A 16,418-nucleotide genomic window follows, 5' to 3' on the forward strand; every position below is an offset into this window, starting at 1 on the left:
AGGGGAATCAGGAGAACCAGAACCATTTTTACTGTCTCTTTTTCTCATATTCTTTCTACCTTATTCACCTTTCACTTGGCCTGTTTTTTGATAGCATTTCTTAAGCATTTACTAAGTGTCAAGCACTGCCCTAAGCGCTGCGGTAGATACACATCAGTCAAGTTCTTGTCCCACATGGTATTCACAGCCTAAGTAGGAGATAGAACAGACATGTAATTACCATTTTACAGTTAAGGATACTGAGTCACAGAGAACTTAGAACTTAAGTGACTTTCCCAGGGACACACAGCAAACAATTGGCAGAGCTGGGGTTAGAACCCATGTCTTCTGACTTCCAAGCCTGTGCTCTTTTCACTTGGCCACACTGCTTCTCTCAACTTGATTTGCTTCTCTCTCTCTCCCATGTGCGCGCGCGCACACACACACACACACACACACACACACACAAAATCTCTTTTAGAGTTCTTGCTACTGGCGAATTGATGATATTGCTCTCAACAAAGAGAAAACTCAGGCCAGATGGTTTCCAAATTGTGAAACCACCTGGACAGTTGGCAGTGCCAACATGCCTTCCTCCTTTGTCTCAGATAGCTGCATCCAGAGGCCTGGGGTTGACAAAGAAGATTCTGAGGCGAGTGTTGGATTGTGGGTTTTGACCCCACATTTGTCTCTCTCACTCTTCTTTTGCTTGTGGTGACTTCTCTCTACTTCCCAACAAATCTCAAATCTGCTACTGATTCCTGTTTTTCTTCCTCCTGAATGCTGCTCAAGTGTAGCCATTCCATCTCTCCCCATGGCTAAAACTCACATTCACTGCTCCTCAATTCCATCAACTTTTCTTTAATCTGTAGGTTTCCTGTTTCTCCCTTCCCAGATCAGTTTACAGTGTTGCCTTCCCCGCATCCTTGACTCCCACCTGCTCCCTTGCTGTGTGTCTCCCTCCTGCCTCTCTGCCATGTTTCCTGAAATTCTTCCCACTGCCACAGTTGGTTTACCTGGCCTCTTAAGTGTCAGTCCTGCAGTTTATTTCTGCTCGGCTGGTTTGAGTGATACTGGCAGACTCTATCCCTACCTGGCTAAGAGAGACCGCTGCCTGTCTCTGTTTGGGTTTGCTTGCAGGAGGATGAGGGGAGAGGGGAGGAGATTGAGGTTTCTGTCTCCAAGGAAGGACCGCTTTTCCAATTTAAACCCCACTGTTTCCCTCACGTTACTGTAACTAACACTCCTCTTCACCAAAAGTCCCTACAATGGCATCCCATGGCTTCCCTCACCCAACTGAATGGCTACCTATTCTTCTCTGCATCAAACAGACCTTCCTACGAGTGGTTTTAAGGTTCCCCATCAGCTCCTGTCGCACTGTACCCCAGCTCACACTCTTTGTTTCTCTGAAGGTAATGCACTCATTATGCCTTCTTTTGGTCTCTTCCTCCTCCCACCTCCTGCACATGTCCTCTCCCACAGCCTGGAACTCCCTCTCTTTCAAATTGGACAGAGTACAGACAGCCCTTCTGAAATTGCATCTCATTCTGACCTTCCCCAATACATTTCTCATCTCCCCTGGTATAGCCCTCATTACTGCTTCTCGAGCACTTATGAGCCAACCTGAGCAATCAAATGTTACCAACCTCCTTTAGCATTTATGTACATATCATACATTCCCTATTATTTAAGCACTAACTCACAGTCACATCTCCTATCAGTAGTTTATTTTAATGAACGTTTGCCGTGCTGGATTGCAAGTTCCTTGAAGGCTGGCATCACATCTCCTAAGCTCTTAGTACCTAAGTACAGTGCATTTTCCGAATAAAAAGTTTGCTGAGAGTACTAGGATCTTTCTCTCTCCTTCCCTCTATAAAGGGACCACTTCCTGGGGAAAGTAAATCTCTTCAATGATACCCATGGTGCTGTTCGATCCATTGAAAAATGACCTAAAGTCGTCGTTTTCATAATATTTTTTGCAGCCTTGCAGAAGTGGAAATAGGATATTTGCCAAAGGATAGATCTGTTCCTTTCCCGGACAATCTGCCATTGGGCAAACAGATGATAAAGCTTCAGGTGTGCCAACACTATTAGATGGGATATTAATGAGGTTTCTAATTCTTTGAACAGGGAGCATTTGTAAGCGAACTCAAAATCCCTCTGCCTGGTATCTATCAGCCATCAGCTGCCTGCTGGCTTTTAGCCTGTGGACCCATGCTAAGGGTTGTTCCAGACTGATTTTGTTTTTTAAGCTCAGGCCACAAGTGTTAGCTAAGGTTAATGTGCTATGCCATTCCACCCTGGGGAAGGATTTCCAATCAACCTTAAACCTCAACCCCTTTCAATTCTTATTTCCCTTAAAAGATGGTGGTTGCCCATCCATTTCCTCATCAAACAGAAACTCCTCACCATTGGCTTTGAAGTACTCAATCAGCTTGCCCCCTCTTACCTCACCTCGCTATCTCCTGCTACAACCCAGCCCACACACTCCGCTCCTCTAGTGCTTGCCTTCTTACTGTATCCCAATCTCGTCTATCTCACCACCAACCTCTTGACCATGTCCTGTCTCTGTCCCGGAATGCCCTCCCTCCTCATATCCAACAGGCAATTCCTTTCCCTGGTTTCAAGGCTTTAATGAAGGCACATCTCCTCCAAGAGGCTTTTCCTGACTGAGCCCTCCTTTCCTCATCGACTCCCATGCCCTATGTCCCAACAGACTCTTCTAGACCTTGAATTCGTTCATTCATTCAATCATATTTATCGAGCACGTACTGTGTGCAAAGCACTGTACTAAGCACTTGGAAAGTACAATTCAGCAATAAAGAGAGACAATGCCTGTCCACACCGGGCTTATTCTCCTGAAGTCATGGCCTGTGAGACCCTTTTTTTTTGTCTCTGGGAGCCTTCCCTTCCCACCAAGTGTTTGGGTCTGGAAAGGATGGGGAGAGGGGGTGGTTCCTTTTTCTCATTCTCTAACTTCAAGAGAGGAAGAGAATGATGTTCTCCTTGACGTCCAACCTTGACTCTTTTAGCTGATTCTGAATATCCTCCTCCAGGCATTCCCATGCTGGTGGGATGAAAAGCAGATAATTAATCCAGGTGCTTGACCTGCCCTCCCATGTTCAAGATGGCTGAATTCCAGGGACCCAGTGCAGTGGGCAACCTGGTTTGTTTTCTGCCTAGGCTATTCCAGTTTGGGGGTGGCCCCAGTCCCACCGGACTCTCCCTCTTTCTGACTTAGGAATGGTGTGATTAGTCTCCCCTCTCATGGAAGTGCATCAGATTCCACACCCCACCTAATAAAATGTTATTTATTAAGCACTTACCTACATACCAAGAACTGGGGTATAGCCTAGATAATCTGGGTGGGTGGACATAGTCCCTATCACACACATAATTCACAGTAAGGAAGAGAGAGAACAGGTATTGAATCACCATTTTACAGATCATCATCATCATCATCAATCGTATTTATTGAGCGCTTACTATGTGCAGAGCACTGTACTAAGCACTGGGGAAGTACAAATTGGCAAGTACAGATGAGGGAACTAAGGCCCAGAGAAGTGAAGTGACTTGCCCAGGGTCACACAACAGGCAAGTAGCAGAGGGGGGATTAGAACCCAGGGCCTCTAGACCTTAAGCTCATTTTGGGCTGCTTTCTGACCTTGGGCAAGTCACTTCACTTCTCTGGGCCTCAGTTCCCTCATCTGTAAAATGGGGATTGAGACTGTGAGCCCCACGGGGGACAGGGATTGTGTCCAACCCCATTTGCTTGTATCCACCCCAGCGCTTAGTACAGTGCATAGTAAGTGCTTAAGAAATACCAGGATTATTATTATTATTTTATGTTATACTGTACTCTCCCAAGTGCTTACTGTGGTCCTCTGAACACAGTAAGCACTCAATAGAGATGTTTGACAGACTGATTCTGACTCCCAGGCTTGAGGTCTTTCCGCTAGACCACACTGCTCCCCCAGCAGTGGACTCCTTCCCCACTGGGGTCTGTAAGGTTATTAAGACTCTCCCTGGGCTTGGGGGCTGAGAGGGTAGTTGAATGGGGGTCCTTGTTTCTCAGGAAGTGATGCCAGGAGGGTCTGGTTATGCTCACGCCTGCAGGCTTGTAGAAAAGGAGCCCAACCTTCTTCTTCTTCTTATTGTGGTACTTGTTAAGCACTTACTGTGTTCCAAGCACAGTTCTAGCACTGGAGTAGGAACAAGTTAATCAGTTTGAACACAGTCCCTGTCCCAGATAGGGCTAACACTCTTAGTCCTCATTTTACAGTTGAGGTAACTGATACCCAGAGAAGTGAAGTGACTTCCCCAGGGAGCAATGCCAGGAGGGTCTGGTTATACTCACCCCTGCAGGCTTGTGGAAAAGGAACACAACCTTCTTTTTCCTCTTCCTCTTCTCTGAAGGGTGGAGAACCAGTTCACCATCCCCCTGGGGGCTTCCTGGACCAGTCTGGCCATAGAGACCACTGACTAAGCATGTGTGATGATCAGGAGCCTGTGGCCAAGGGAGTCTCCAGCCCTCAGGGATCAGGAAACTGAAGGGCCAGTATATTGCTCTGGGAAGGAGCTGTGATTGCCATGGCAGGGGCCTCAGGTTTCTTGTTGCACATCTTCGGATCAGGTCTGTGGCCTGCGCCAACCGAAAAACATTTGAAAAATGGTATTTGTTAAGTGCTTACTGTATTCCAGGCACTGTACTAAGCACTGGGGTAGATACAAGCTAATCAGGTTGGACACAGTCCATGGCCCTCATTGGGGTAACAGTACCCCTCTAGACTGTAAGCTCATTGTGGTCAGGGAATGTGTCTGTTTATTGTTATATTGGATTCTACCAAACGCTTTGCATACTGTAAGCCCTCAATAAATGTGATTGAATGAATGAATGAGGGAATTGAAGCACAGAGAAGTGAGGTGACTCTTCCAAGGTTACACAGCTGATGAGTTGTAAGCTCGTTGTGGGCAGGGAATGTCTGTTTATTTTTATATTGAACTCTACCAAGTGCTTAGTACAGTGCTTTGCACACAGTAAGCCCTCAATAAATGTGATTGAATAAATGAATGAGGGAATTGAAGCACAGAGAATTGAGGTGAGTCTTCTAAGGTTACACAGCAGATGAGTTGTAAGCTCGTTGTGGGCAGGGAATGTGTCTGTATATTGTTGTATTGTACTCTCCCAAGTGCTTAGTACAGTACTCGGCACACAGTAAATATGATTGAATGAATGAATGAATGGTGGAGCTGGGATTAGAAACCAGGTCCTTTGACTCCCAGAACCATGTTTTGGCCACTAAGCCACGCTGCTTCCCATCGAACAGAGTCAAACGACTCTTCGCCTGCCATTGACCTGCCAGTAAATATGATGTTATCTGTCTTCCTGTCTCTCTCAGGTCAAATACAAAAGAGATTTCGAAGAAAGTAAGGGCAGGGGATTCAGCATCGTCACTGACACCCCCGAACTACAAAGGCTGAAAAGGACCCAGGAGCAGATCAGTAATGTAGGTGACACACTACAGGGTTGATGGGAAACCACAGCAAACTGGCTTGAGTGAATCATCTGGGGGTGGTTGCTGCGAGGTTGATAAGAGCAAAAGAAGTGAAGTCCTGTGTGATTGAAAGGTGCGACTGTTTCTGTGAGCATGACCCATAGAAAATTCTGCTTGCAACTGTTGTTTGTTCCCTTCTTGATTTTCACCCAAATGATCCCTGGTACCTTTCGCACCAGGAAGGTTCCTGGCACTTTACTTTCATTTGAAGGAGTTTCCGCAAATAGCGTCTGCTAAGTGCTTATTTTCACACTGCGCTCAACGACCACCACGAAAATGAAACATACTGGATCCACAGGAGCAATCCAAGGGCAGAAAATCTCTTTCTGTCATGCTGGTTGTGGTGGAGAAGCTCAGCAATAGCCTCTGTGGCTTCCCACAATGCGTCTCTCTAAGGAAGCATCCTGAGGGAGCGGAGCAGCGGTGATAGAGTGGGGTGACTGAACTAGGGCCAGGCTCCCATCCCAGCAGCTCTAACGCGCTGTTGGTGTGAGGGAGGTTGCTCCCTCCTCCCCTCAGCCTGCTGCTGATGGAAATGGCAACAGGACTGCGACACTAGCAAAGGCCTTTGATTGCTCTTTTTTCCACACCACACACCACACCCTTGTGGGAAATTTCCTATCTTGTTAGCATTTGGGTACACTTTGGGGGTCTAAAACACTCACCCCTGCAAGAACAGAAAGACAACTTGGTATTGAAATTGGAACATTACAAGTCCTCTGGCTGTAAGTTCACTGTGGGCAGGGAACATATCTACCAACTCTGTTCTATTTGGATTCTCCCAAGCGCTTAGTACAGTGCTCTGCGCACAGTGGCACTCAATAAATATCATTGAGTGAAGTACAGAAAGACAGGTTGGTATTAAAATTGGAACATTCCCTGCAGAAACGAAGCGCTAACACTGCTGTCTGGGGGAATTTTAATGTGCTGAACCTCAAACAAGTGTTTCTGGGAAAACTTGCTACTTTGCGATTGAAAACGAGATTGGTACGGTAATGAAGGTTACTCCTAGAAAGAATATCAAAATGGCATACGTTTGCTATGTGGATCATTGAATAGATTTTCTTTTCATCTCATTTTGGGCTAGTTCTATTTAGTGTTCAGCCAAAAAAACAGGACCCTTTTCTTCTTTGTGCATGTTAAGAAAATATTTTTTTATGGGGGAGGTATATCAAAATACAAGGACTTGCTTTAGTTACATTGTTTAGCAGTTTAAAACTGCTCCCCTATAAGGTAAGATATTTTCTTTTTCTGGATTTAGATATATTGTTTGAGTTAAAAAATAATTTTTAATTCATTTTTATCCATGACTAATAAGACTCAAATGTGTGGACCACAAGTTCTGACTTTTCTTTCTGAAAAATCATTCACATATTTGTGAACATTCCTTCCTTCCTTCCTTCCTTCCTGCCTGCCTGCCTGCCTTCCTGCCTTCCTTCCTGTCTTCCTCCCTCCCTCCCTCCCTTCCTTGTGTCCTTCCTCCCTCTCTTCCTTCTCCTCTCCTTCCCTCCCTCCCTCGTTTCCTCCTTTCTCTTTCCTTTCCTTCCTATCATCGTCATTTCTTTCTCCTTGCTTCCTGCCTGTCTCCCCTCCTTCCTGCCTCTTTTCCTTTACAAAGTGAAACAGAATCAGATTTACATTCTAACCAACATTACATTTGTTTGACATCTCTTTTCCTAACCATCTTTCGAGAAACTTTATTATTCTATTCAAGGATCATCAATCAGGATTTTAAATGTTTCACAACAGAACTGTGCAGTGCATTTTCCAAAGAATTAAGTTTTGTGCTTAAAAGTTATGAAACGACTCACATAAGGATGTGAAATGTGCAGTAGCTGGTTGAAAGGTAAGCCTTTTTATTTTTATTTAAATTCAGTCTGCTTTTGCATTTCAAAAGAAAGAAATTGATCCTTTTTATCTTGTTAGCTGGACAATAAATACACTTTCTACAACCAGAAACTGATGACAGATTGTCTCCTTTGATATCAAATCCTCTGAGACAGGTAAGCGTTATCTTTATTGTAAATGTAGCATGAGTGAAACTGATTTGTATTTTAAAAAACCCACATTTTCATTAAGGTTTGATGTTCAAACCTCTAGAAGCCCCAGGATTTATGAAGGTGAAATCAGCAGACAGCGTAGTGAAATGAGTTTTTCTTTAATAAAGCTTTCCAAATACCCAGGGTGAAGCCCAGCTTAACAATGGAGGATGGAAATCATGTGTTTCTAAATCAATAAATCATTTGTACTTATTGAGTGCTTACTTTGTGCAGAGTGCTGTACTAAGTGCTTGGGAGAGTACAATATAATAATAGAACAGACACATTCCCTGCCCACAACAGGCTTACAGTCTATAGGGGGAGAAAGACATTAATTTAAATAAATGAGGAGATCTGGATGTTTTAGGTATGTTTTGGGGGCTAAGAGGGCATTCAGAATTTTGGCAGGGGGAGAATCCACATTCTGGGACAGGTTTTCAGACAGGAGTCCACTCGTGTCAAGGATCTGAAAGTCCTCACGACTCTGCCGATAATGTTTCATTTGGCTGTGGAGCGGTCCCAGGAATTTCAAATAGTAGGGGAAATGAAATGTCATCATGGGATTAGCTGTTCAGTCCCGGCTTTTTCATTTTGCTTTCTGGAGGAGGAATCATATGATTGGGGAAGACTGATGGTTTAGATTCTCGAGCCGATCTGGCTGCTTGCTCTTATTCGTAACCCAGCTTCAGGCAGCACTCATTTATGGGAGAGCAAGGAGAAGCCACCTTTTCTAGCGAGGAAAGAGCTTCCTGCAAAATGCCTGGGGAAATTAGGGACTGGGCTCATACAGAGACTGGGGAGTGCTGATCTGCTGGCGAATCAATTGATCCATCAGTGGTATTTATTGAGCGCTTGCCGTGGGCAGAGCACTGCAATAAGCACTTCGGAGGGTACAATACAACAGAGTTTGAAGACATGTTCTCTGTCTGGAATGAGCTGAAAGAAAAACCTTTAGAAGAGGGCTTAGTATAGTGCTGGGCATCTAGTAAGCACTTCAAAACTAGAACAGTTATTGTTATCGAATGGACACATCTTTTGCTTTTCCAGTGACGCTAGGATGGCATGACTGACATGAAGATGGGGCTGGGGGCCCCAAAGCTTCTTTGCCCTTTCCTGGTCTGGTGGTTCAGTGTTGGCGGCTTGGACTGGTTCAGCTAATAATAACTGTGGAATTCATTAAGCTCTTTCTATGTTCCAAACCCAGTACTAAGCGCTGGAGTAGATACAAGGAAATGGGGTCAGATACAGTCCCTGTCCCTCATGGGGCTCCGTGTGTAAGTACAAAAGGAGAGAAGATATCGAATCCTCATCTGTAAATTCCTCAATTTACAGATGAGGAAACTGAGGCCCAGAGAAGCGAATTGCCCAGGGTCACAGAGCAGGTAGGCAGCAGAGCTGGGACTAGAACCCAGGCCCTCTGACTCCCAGGTTCATTGATCTTTCCATTAGGCTACAGTGAAATCTTTCATGACAGCGATTCCTCTATTCCAAAGAAGGGCTTAGCCTCAGTATGATGTTAATGATTGAATGGGATTTATTAAACAGTGACTAAGGTTTTGAGTGGAATGTGCTGCTACTCATTGAAAATAACTTCCCAGGAGAAAATTTTGTGTGACCAAGGAGGGGGTGGGGGAAATACCTGGAGCCTTCCACTGTCGGATAAATCAGTTACGCTTGAAGAAGACTTGAGTCTCCAGCAGGGAGAGTCCATAGAGATCATCATTGGGTAGCATTTGCTTGTCTTTGATCTCCGTGTGGGCAGGGAACATGTCTGTCTTCCAATCATGTTATAACTCTCCCGAGTGCTTCACACTGTGCTCTGAAAACAGTAAGTGGTCAATCAATCAATCAATCAATCAGTGGTGGTAAGAGTGGTAGTAAGCACTTGGGAGAGCACAATACAACAGAATTAGCAGGCATGTTCCCTGCCCGTAATGAGCTTACAGTTTAGAAGGGGAGATGGACTTTCACATGAATAAATAAGTAATTTAGAATATGTAATTGAAAGACATGGACATAAGTGCTGTGGGCTTGCAGGTGGGGTGGATATCAAATGTCCAAAGGTCACAGATCCAAGAGAGTTGGCGTGGCGATTCTGGTGATCCCAATGCTCAGGGTCGGTGAAGGAGCCAGGGAGAGAGGGAGATGTAATCATTTCTTCGGGGGGGACCTCTTTTGGGGTGGACGCAGAGGCCCCGATTCTCCAAATGATGCTTTTGGACTGTTGGCAGAGACCGGCATGCCTTAGTTTCCCCCAACTCCAGGGTGGGGAACCACAGCGAAGTTGCAGATCGGGTAACTAGTGTTTCTAAGAGAGCTGTGAGCTCATTGTGGGTAGGGACTGTGTCTTTATTTTCATATTGTACTCTCCAAAGTGCTAAGTACAGTGCTTTGTGCACAGTAAGCGCTCAATAAATATGATTGAATGAATGGATGAATGAATGAAGAGCAGATGGAGAGTCTGTGGCTCTGGGTCAAAACAACACTCCTATTCAGAACTCTCCCTAACAGAACTCTCTCCCAGTCATCCCCGCTCCGTGCTTGCTTTGACATTTAATATGTGATCCTGCTCAAGGCCTCTGAAATCTCAACTGAGTTCCCCTGGAACCAAACTGGTGGGAGCAGGCCCTTATCTACAGTGGAATTAAATAAAAATCCTTTGCCAGGAAACATGCCACCATTTGTTTCTTTAATGAGGCAAAAACGCCTTACTCCATAATCAGGGTATTTCTGTGTTCTATGTCAAAATATCCAGACCTGCTTATATTTGTCTGTGGAAGTGAGACTATTCAGGGAAGCAGCAAGTTTTTTTATGGTATTTGTTAAGCACTTACTGTGTGGCAGGCACTGTTCTAAGTGCTGGTAATCAGGGTGGACACAATCCAAGTCCCAGTCTTAAACCCCATTTTCCAGATGAGGTAACTGAGGCCCAGAGAAGTGAAGTGAATTGCCCAAGGTTGCACAGAAGACGAGTGGCTTAGCTAGGATTAGAACCCAGGTCCTTCTGACTTTCAGGCTCGTGCTCTCTCCATTGAACCACACTCCCTCTCTAAGCTGTTTGCCTCAATGGTTCAATAAAACCGGGGGCTGGAGGCTCCTTTGGCTCAGCAGATGGGGCTTGGAATTGCTCTGAAATGGCCAGCAAAAGTTTGGAGGAGGATTGTGTGTTGTCCCCTCCTCCCCAGTGTTTGCACCTTGGTAAGTCACCCGTCCGAGTTGCATTTAATTCCAGATTTACTTACCTATTCATATAGATAAATATAAGTAACAAAGATAGATTAAATGAAATAATATTAGTTACATAATATATAAATGAAATTATGTAATATTTATCTAATATAGATTGGCTCTTTCACTAATCCAGGGAAGCACTGTGGCCTAGTGGAAAGAGCGTGGGCTTGAGAGCCAGAGGACCTGGATTCTAATCCTCCACCACTTGTCTGCTGTGAGACCTTGGGCAAGTCACCTGATTTCTCTGTGTCTCAGTTTTGTTATCTGCATAATGGGGAGTCAACACTTGTCTCCCTCCTACTTAGACTGTGAGCCCCATGTGGGACCTGATTATCTTGTATCTACCCCAATGCTTAGTGCAGTGCTTGTTACATAGAAAGTGCTTAACAGAAGTTATTATTATCATTATTATTATTCTTTCTCCAGCTCTGGTAAGAAAACAGTTCCTATTTTTAATCACACTTCTTTTCTCATGTCCCTCCCCCTCACCAGTTCTTCCTTGCCCTCGTGCTCTCTCATTCAATCAATCATATTTATTGAGCATTTACCATGTACAAAGCACTGTACTAAGCACTTGGGAAAGTACAAAATAACAGAGCTTGTAGACACGTTCCCTGCCCACAACGAGCTTACATTCTCTCCTGTTTACCCTTCCCCATCCCTTTTTTCATCTTCCTCTTTTCTAATAATAACTGTGGTGTTTAAGTGCTTATTATGTGCCAAGCACTGGGGTAGGTACAAGATTGTATTCAGCCCCTATGCCATGAGGGGCTCAAAGTATAAAGGAGAGGGAGAAATGATTCCCATTTTACAGGTGAGTTAACTGAGGCCCAGAGAAGTTAAGTGACTTGCACAAGGTCACACAGCATCCATGTGGCAGAACTGGGATTAGAAACCATGTCCTCAGACTCCCAGGCCTGGACTCTTTCCACTAGGCCATGTTGTTTTTCTCATCCCTTCTTTTTCTTTCTCTTTTTTCTCCCTTCTCCATTTTTCTTCCTCTTCTTCACTCTCCCTTCTTCCCCTCCCCTTGTTTTCCTTCCTCTCTTTCTTTTCCCCCCATACAGAAGCAGCGAGTCCCATGGTAAAAAAAAAATGCTTCAAATTTAGGCTTTCTCTAGTTTCAACACTCTGCCAGATGACAGTACCTCTGGGAAACCTGATGGATGGATGGTTCTGAAAAAAAGAAATTATTATTGCTTTCACTGTTGGACCAAAGGCACGATCGTTTCTGCTCTGTTATTTACATTTCAGTTTGACAAGGTAAAAGGAATGAACATTTCATTGGTGAATTAGTCAACTTTCAGAAGTTAAAATTGATTTGATTATGCTGGTCCTTTGTAATTGGTTGAGAGCCAGCTTTATGAAGCAGGGAATTGTTGCTGAAATACAGTGCCCAGTGACTCAAGGTCAGAGCCCTGGGCCTATTAAACCATTTGACTTAAAGTTCGGATAAGTGCTGGGAGTGAGAGGTGGGATGGAGGAGGTTGGGGTTGTGAATCTGGGCCTTATAGGAGTCTCTCGTTGTTTGTCATTTAAATAAATCATTCTGACAGACAGACCACAACTACGGTCAGGATGCTGACAGTGTGAAATTGAGTCGTGTGGTGGACACAAGACAAGCAGTCAAGAGAAATTCCCAAAGGTGTAAATTTGTTATGTAATTGGGTCAACTCATGCATGAAAAGTGCAGGCTAATTGCAAATTGGTGGCAAAATGGGAATGTATTGGGCAATTAGATTCTACATTAGCTCCAAGAATTGACAAGGGCCTTAGTGTGAAAGGTTTTTCCTCCTCCCCCTTTTAACATAGTAGAAAAGCAGAGAAAAAGTATTTTGATATGTGTATGTGTGTTTATAGAATTGCAAACATCGATTCATATTATTGTGTTACTGAGAAGCAGTGTGGCTTAGGAGAAAGGGCACAGACCTGGGAATCAGGAGACCTGGGTTCTAATCCTGGTTCTTCTGTTTGAACTTGAGCAAGTCATTTAGCTTCTCTGCACCTCAGTTTCCTCATCAGTAAAATGGGGATGAAATAGCTAGTCCCCCTCCCATTTAGTCTGTGAGCCCCTTGTAGGACGCGGACTGTGTCTGACCTGATTATCTTGTTTCTACCTCGGTGCTTAGCATAGATCTTGGCATTCATTCATTCAGTTGTATTTATTGAGTGCTTACTGTGTGCAGAGCACTGTACTAAGCGCTTGGGAAGTATAAGTATAAATTGGCAACATATAGAGATGGTCCCTACCCAAGAGCGGGCTCACAGTCTAGAATGGGGAGACAGACAACAAAACCAAACATATTAACAAAATAAAATAAATAGAATAAATATGTACAAGTAAAATAAATAAATAAATAGAGCAATAAATATGTACAAACATATATACATATGTACAGGTGCTGTGGGGTGGGGAAGGAGGTAAGGCGGGGGGGATGGGGAGGTGGGGAGGAAGGAAGGGGCTGTCGTAAGCACTTAACATATACCACAATTACTACTCGGTCCACTTTTATTTTTTATGATTTTATAATGGAGAGTGAAAAATACAGAAAGGAAGAGAGGTCTATCATAAGCATCTCTTAAGATTTAAGCCTCCGATTATTAAAAAGATATTTGGGCTCCCCTCATGATTGAGAAGCAGCATGGCCTAAGGAATAGAACACAGGCTTGGTAGCCAGGAGGATCTGGGTTCTAACCCTGGCTCCCCCATGTGTCTACTGTGTGATCTTGGGCCAGTCACTTCACTTCTCTGTGCCTCACTTACATCATCTGTAAAATGGGAATTAAGACTGTGAGCCCCATGTGGGAATGGACTGTGTCTAACCTGATTTGTGTGTAATCTACCCCAGCCCTTAATACAGTGCCTGGCACTTGGTAAGTGCTTAACTTAAATCATGAAAAAAAAAGAATGTATAAATAATACAGTTGACATCCTAGCCCCAATCCTGCCAAAAGACTGATTTTTTAAGCCCTCTCCATGCTATGGGTTCCATTTTTGACAAACACTGCTTTGTTGCAGAACTAAATAGCTGAATCCTATCTGACCTGCTGAGCATATTAAGACTCCCGCAGGTTATAATACAGATTCGTTTGTGGGATCTCTGCTGGGGAAATAAAGTCAGTTTTTCTCGATGAAATTAACTACTGCTGGGAACCATTTTGTATCTTGCTGCCTCCATGGCACTGCTGTAGTAAAAAAACCCTTTTATTTTCCTCTGTTACTACAGTATAGTCAGTTATATGTGGAGTGGATAATGTGGTGTAGATAGTATGAGGTAATTTCCTCATGTTTCGTGGTTACTGCAGCATAGCTAAAAGTGTGGACTTCTGTTGCTTTATTAGGATACTTTCCAGCTTTAGTTCTACCCCCATCCCAATTTTATTCCAAGATGAGACAGTGATCGAACATTCTCATTAGCCAAGTAATTCAAAGAGTAATTCATTATCTGGTAGATTAATGCTGCAGGAAAAAAGACACTTGTTTTATTTGTGGTTAAAAAAAATTAGCTTGGAAGAAGTAAATGTCAGATTTGTTTGGTTAAATGAACTGTGCATATAGATTACTCAAAGCGGACATGCTAACATGCTGTTTTCAGAGGAAAGCCTTGGACTTTTAGGTGATGGGATGGGTAAGATTTACAGTGAGGAAGGACAGCCCATTTAACTGGTGACGAATATTTACTCACGGAGATTTTGTTCTTGGTTTCCGTTCCTTGAATTCTGCTGTCTCTTTTGCTCCCACCTTCCTTGATCTCCGTGATGCAATTACTTAATTTCTTTGGATCTTTTATAAGTTCTAATTTGTGATGGAATAATGGTCTCACTTGTCTGGACAATTTAGATGGAAATGCTTTTCATGTTGAATGGCCAAGGCTCTACTAGCAAATCAGCTGTGGGTTCTAGTCCCTGCCACTTTCCTACCTTCTTCATCCTCATCCTCATTTTCATTGGTATTATCAATCAATCAACTGTGGAAAACTTACATGCGTTTTTTTAAAGATTAAGGTAGGCTTTGGTGAGAATTTTTTTCTTGAAGCCTTTCACAGTCAGTCTATCAATCAATGGTATTTATTGAGCGCTTACTATGTGCAGAACACTCTACTGAACACTTGGGAGAGTACAGTACAACAGAATTAGCAGACACTTTCCCTGCCCATAATGAGTTTAAATTTACAGTCTATAGGGGGAGACATACATTAATATGAATAAAAAGTCATTTGTAATGTATACTTTAAAGATTGGGCCATAAGTGCTGTGGAGTTGGGGCAAATAACAAATGTCCAAGTATTATTGAGTGCTTACTGTGTACAGAGTGCTGTACTAAGTGTTTGGGATTTTACAATACAACAGAGTTGGTTGACACATTCTGTAACCACAGCTTGCAGGTAGGGAATTCTTATAGAGTGAATGAGTAAATTGATTAATTCTCATAGAATGAAATGTAATTTCTTAGTTTCCTGCTCCAGAGCCAGGCCCACATGATGTCTGAGCTCCTAGAAGTAATTAAAAAGCTCATTGTAGCTCACTCCCTGCCACCCCTCATCCCCTCATCTTCTCATCCCCACCACTGTTCCTAGGGACTTTCTTGATCCTCTGTTCCTCAAACATACCCCCATATCTAGGAATTTTTTTTAACGGGGGAATGAGTAAAATTGGGAATTAGCTCAAAAACTGTGCAACCACTACTGCTTATAGCAGAAAGGCATTGCCTAGTGGCTAGAGCATGGGCTTGGGAGTCAGAAGGACCTGGGTTCTAACCCCAGCTCTGCCACTTGTCCGCTGTGTGACCTTGGGCGAGTCACTTTACTCCTCTGGGCCTCGGTTCCCTCATCGGTAAAATGGCGATTAAGGCTGTGAGCTCCATGTGGAACAGGGACTGTGTCCAACCTGATTAGCTTGTATCTACCCCAAACCCTTAGAACAGTGCCTGGTACATAGTAAGTGCTTAGCAAATGCCATAAAAAATTATTGGGGGGATCCTGGTTGGAAACCCGGAGGCCAGATAGCCGAGGCCTTATACCACCGCCTTTCCCCTAATGGCTGTGAACCTGTTCTGTTTGATCCAGCCATGTTCCCCAAGTGCTGTTCTCCATCAGCTCTGCACAGTGAAGAAGTTGTCTATTGGCTTTTGTTGCCAGGGAGACGTGGCATTGCTCTAATCTGGGGCACATCTGGCTGTGGTAAGACCCAGGAATTTCTCCCCAAGTTCCCTCCTCCGTGCCCCATTGAAGGCAGCATGGAATCGGAGTGGGAGAGAAAAATGTTGGGTGGGTAGAGCTAGTGAATAGGAAGCTGGGGAGAGAGATACAGCTGAATGGATTGAACCTGCTTCAGCCAAAGGCCGCATAGCATCAGAAGGGAGAGAGATCTTCCATTCTGGCTTTTTGTATTCTTTTCTTTTCTATTCTGGCTTCCAAGAGAAGCAGCGTGGCCTAGTGGAAACAGCGTGAGTGTGGGAGTCAGGAGGCCCGGGGTTCTAATCCCATCTCCGCCATTTGTCTGCTCTCTGACCTTGGGTGAGTCACTTCACTTCTCCATGCCTCAGTTACCTCACCTGTGTAATAGTGAGTAAGACCTGTGGGACAGGCACTGTGTCCACCCCAATATGCTTGAA

The 16,418-nt window shown here is 44.0% G+C and overlaps 1 protein-coding gene across 2 annotated transcripts in view; it reads left to right on the forward strand.

Annotated features, from left to right (window-relative positions):
- NEBL (nebulette) overlaps positions 1–16,418 on the forward strand; it is a 201,971-nt gene that overhangs the window by 74,749 nt on the left and 110,804 nt on the right. For both annotated transcript variants that reach the window (XM_038755583.1, XM_038755584.1), the window contains exon 4: positions 5,379–5,486. In XM_038755583.1, coding sequence (XP_038611511.1) covers positions 5,379–5,486 — 108 coding nt within the window. The remainder of the gene's footprint in view (positions 1–5,378; positions 5,487–16,418) is intronic.

This window comes from Tachyglossus aculeatus, chromosome 13 (assembly GCF_015852505.1).
Source record: "Tachyglossus aculeatus isolate mTacAcu1 chromosome 13, mTacAcu1.pri, whole genome shotgun sequence".
NCBI classification, from domain to species: domain Eukaryota; kingdom Metazoa; phylum Chordata; class Mammalia; order Monotremata; family Tachyglossidae; genus Tachyglossus; species Tachyglossus aculeatus.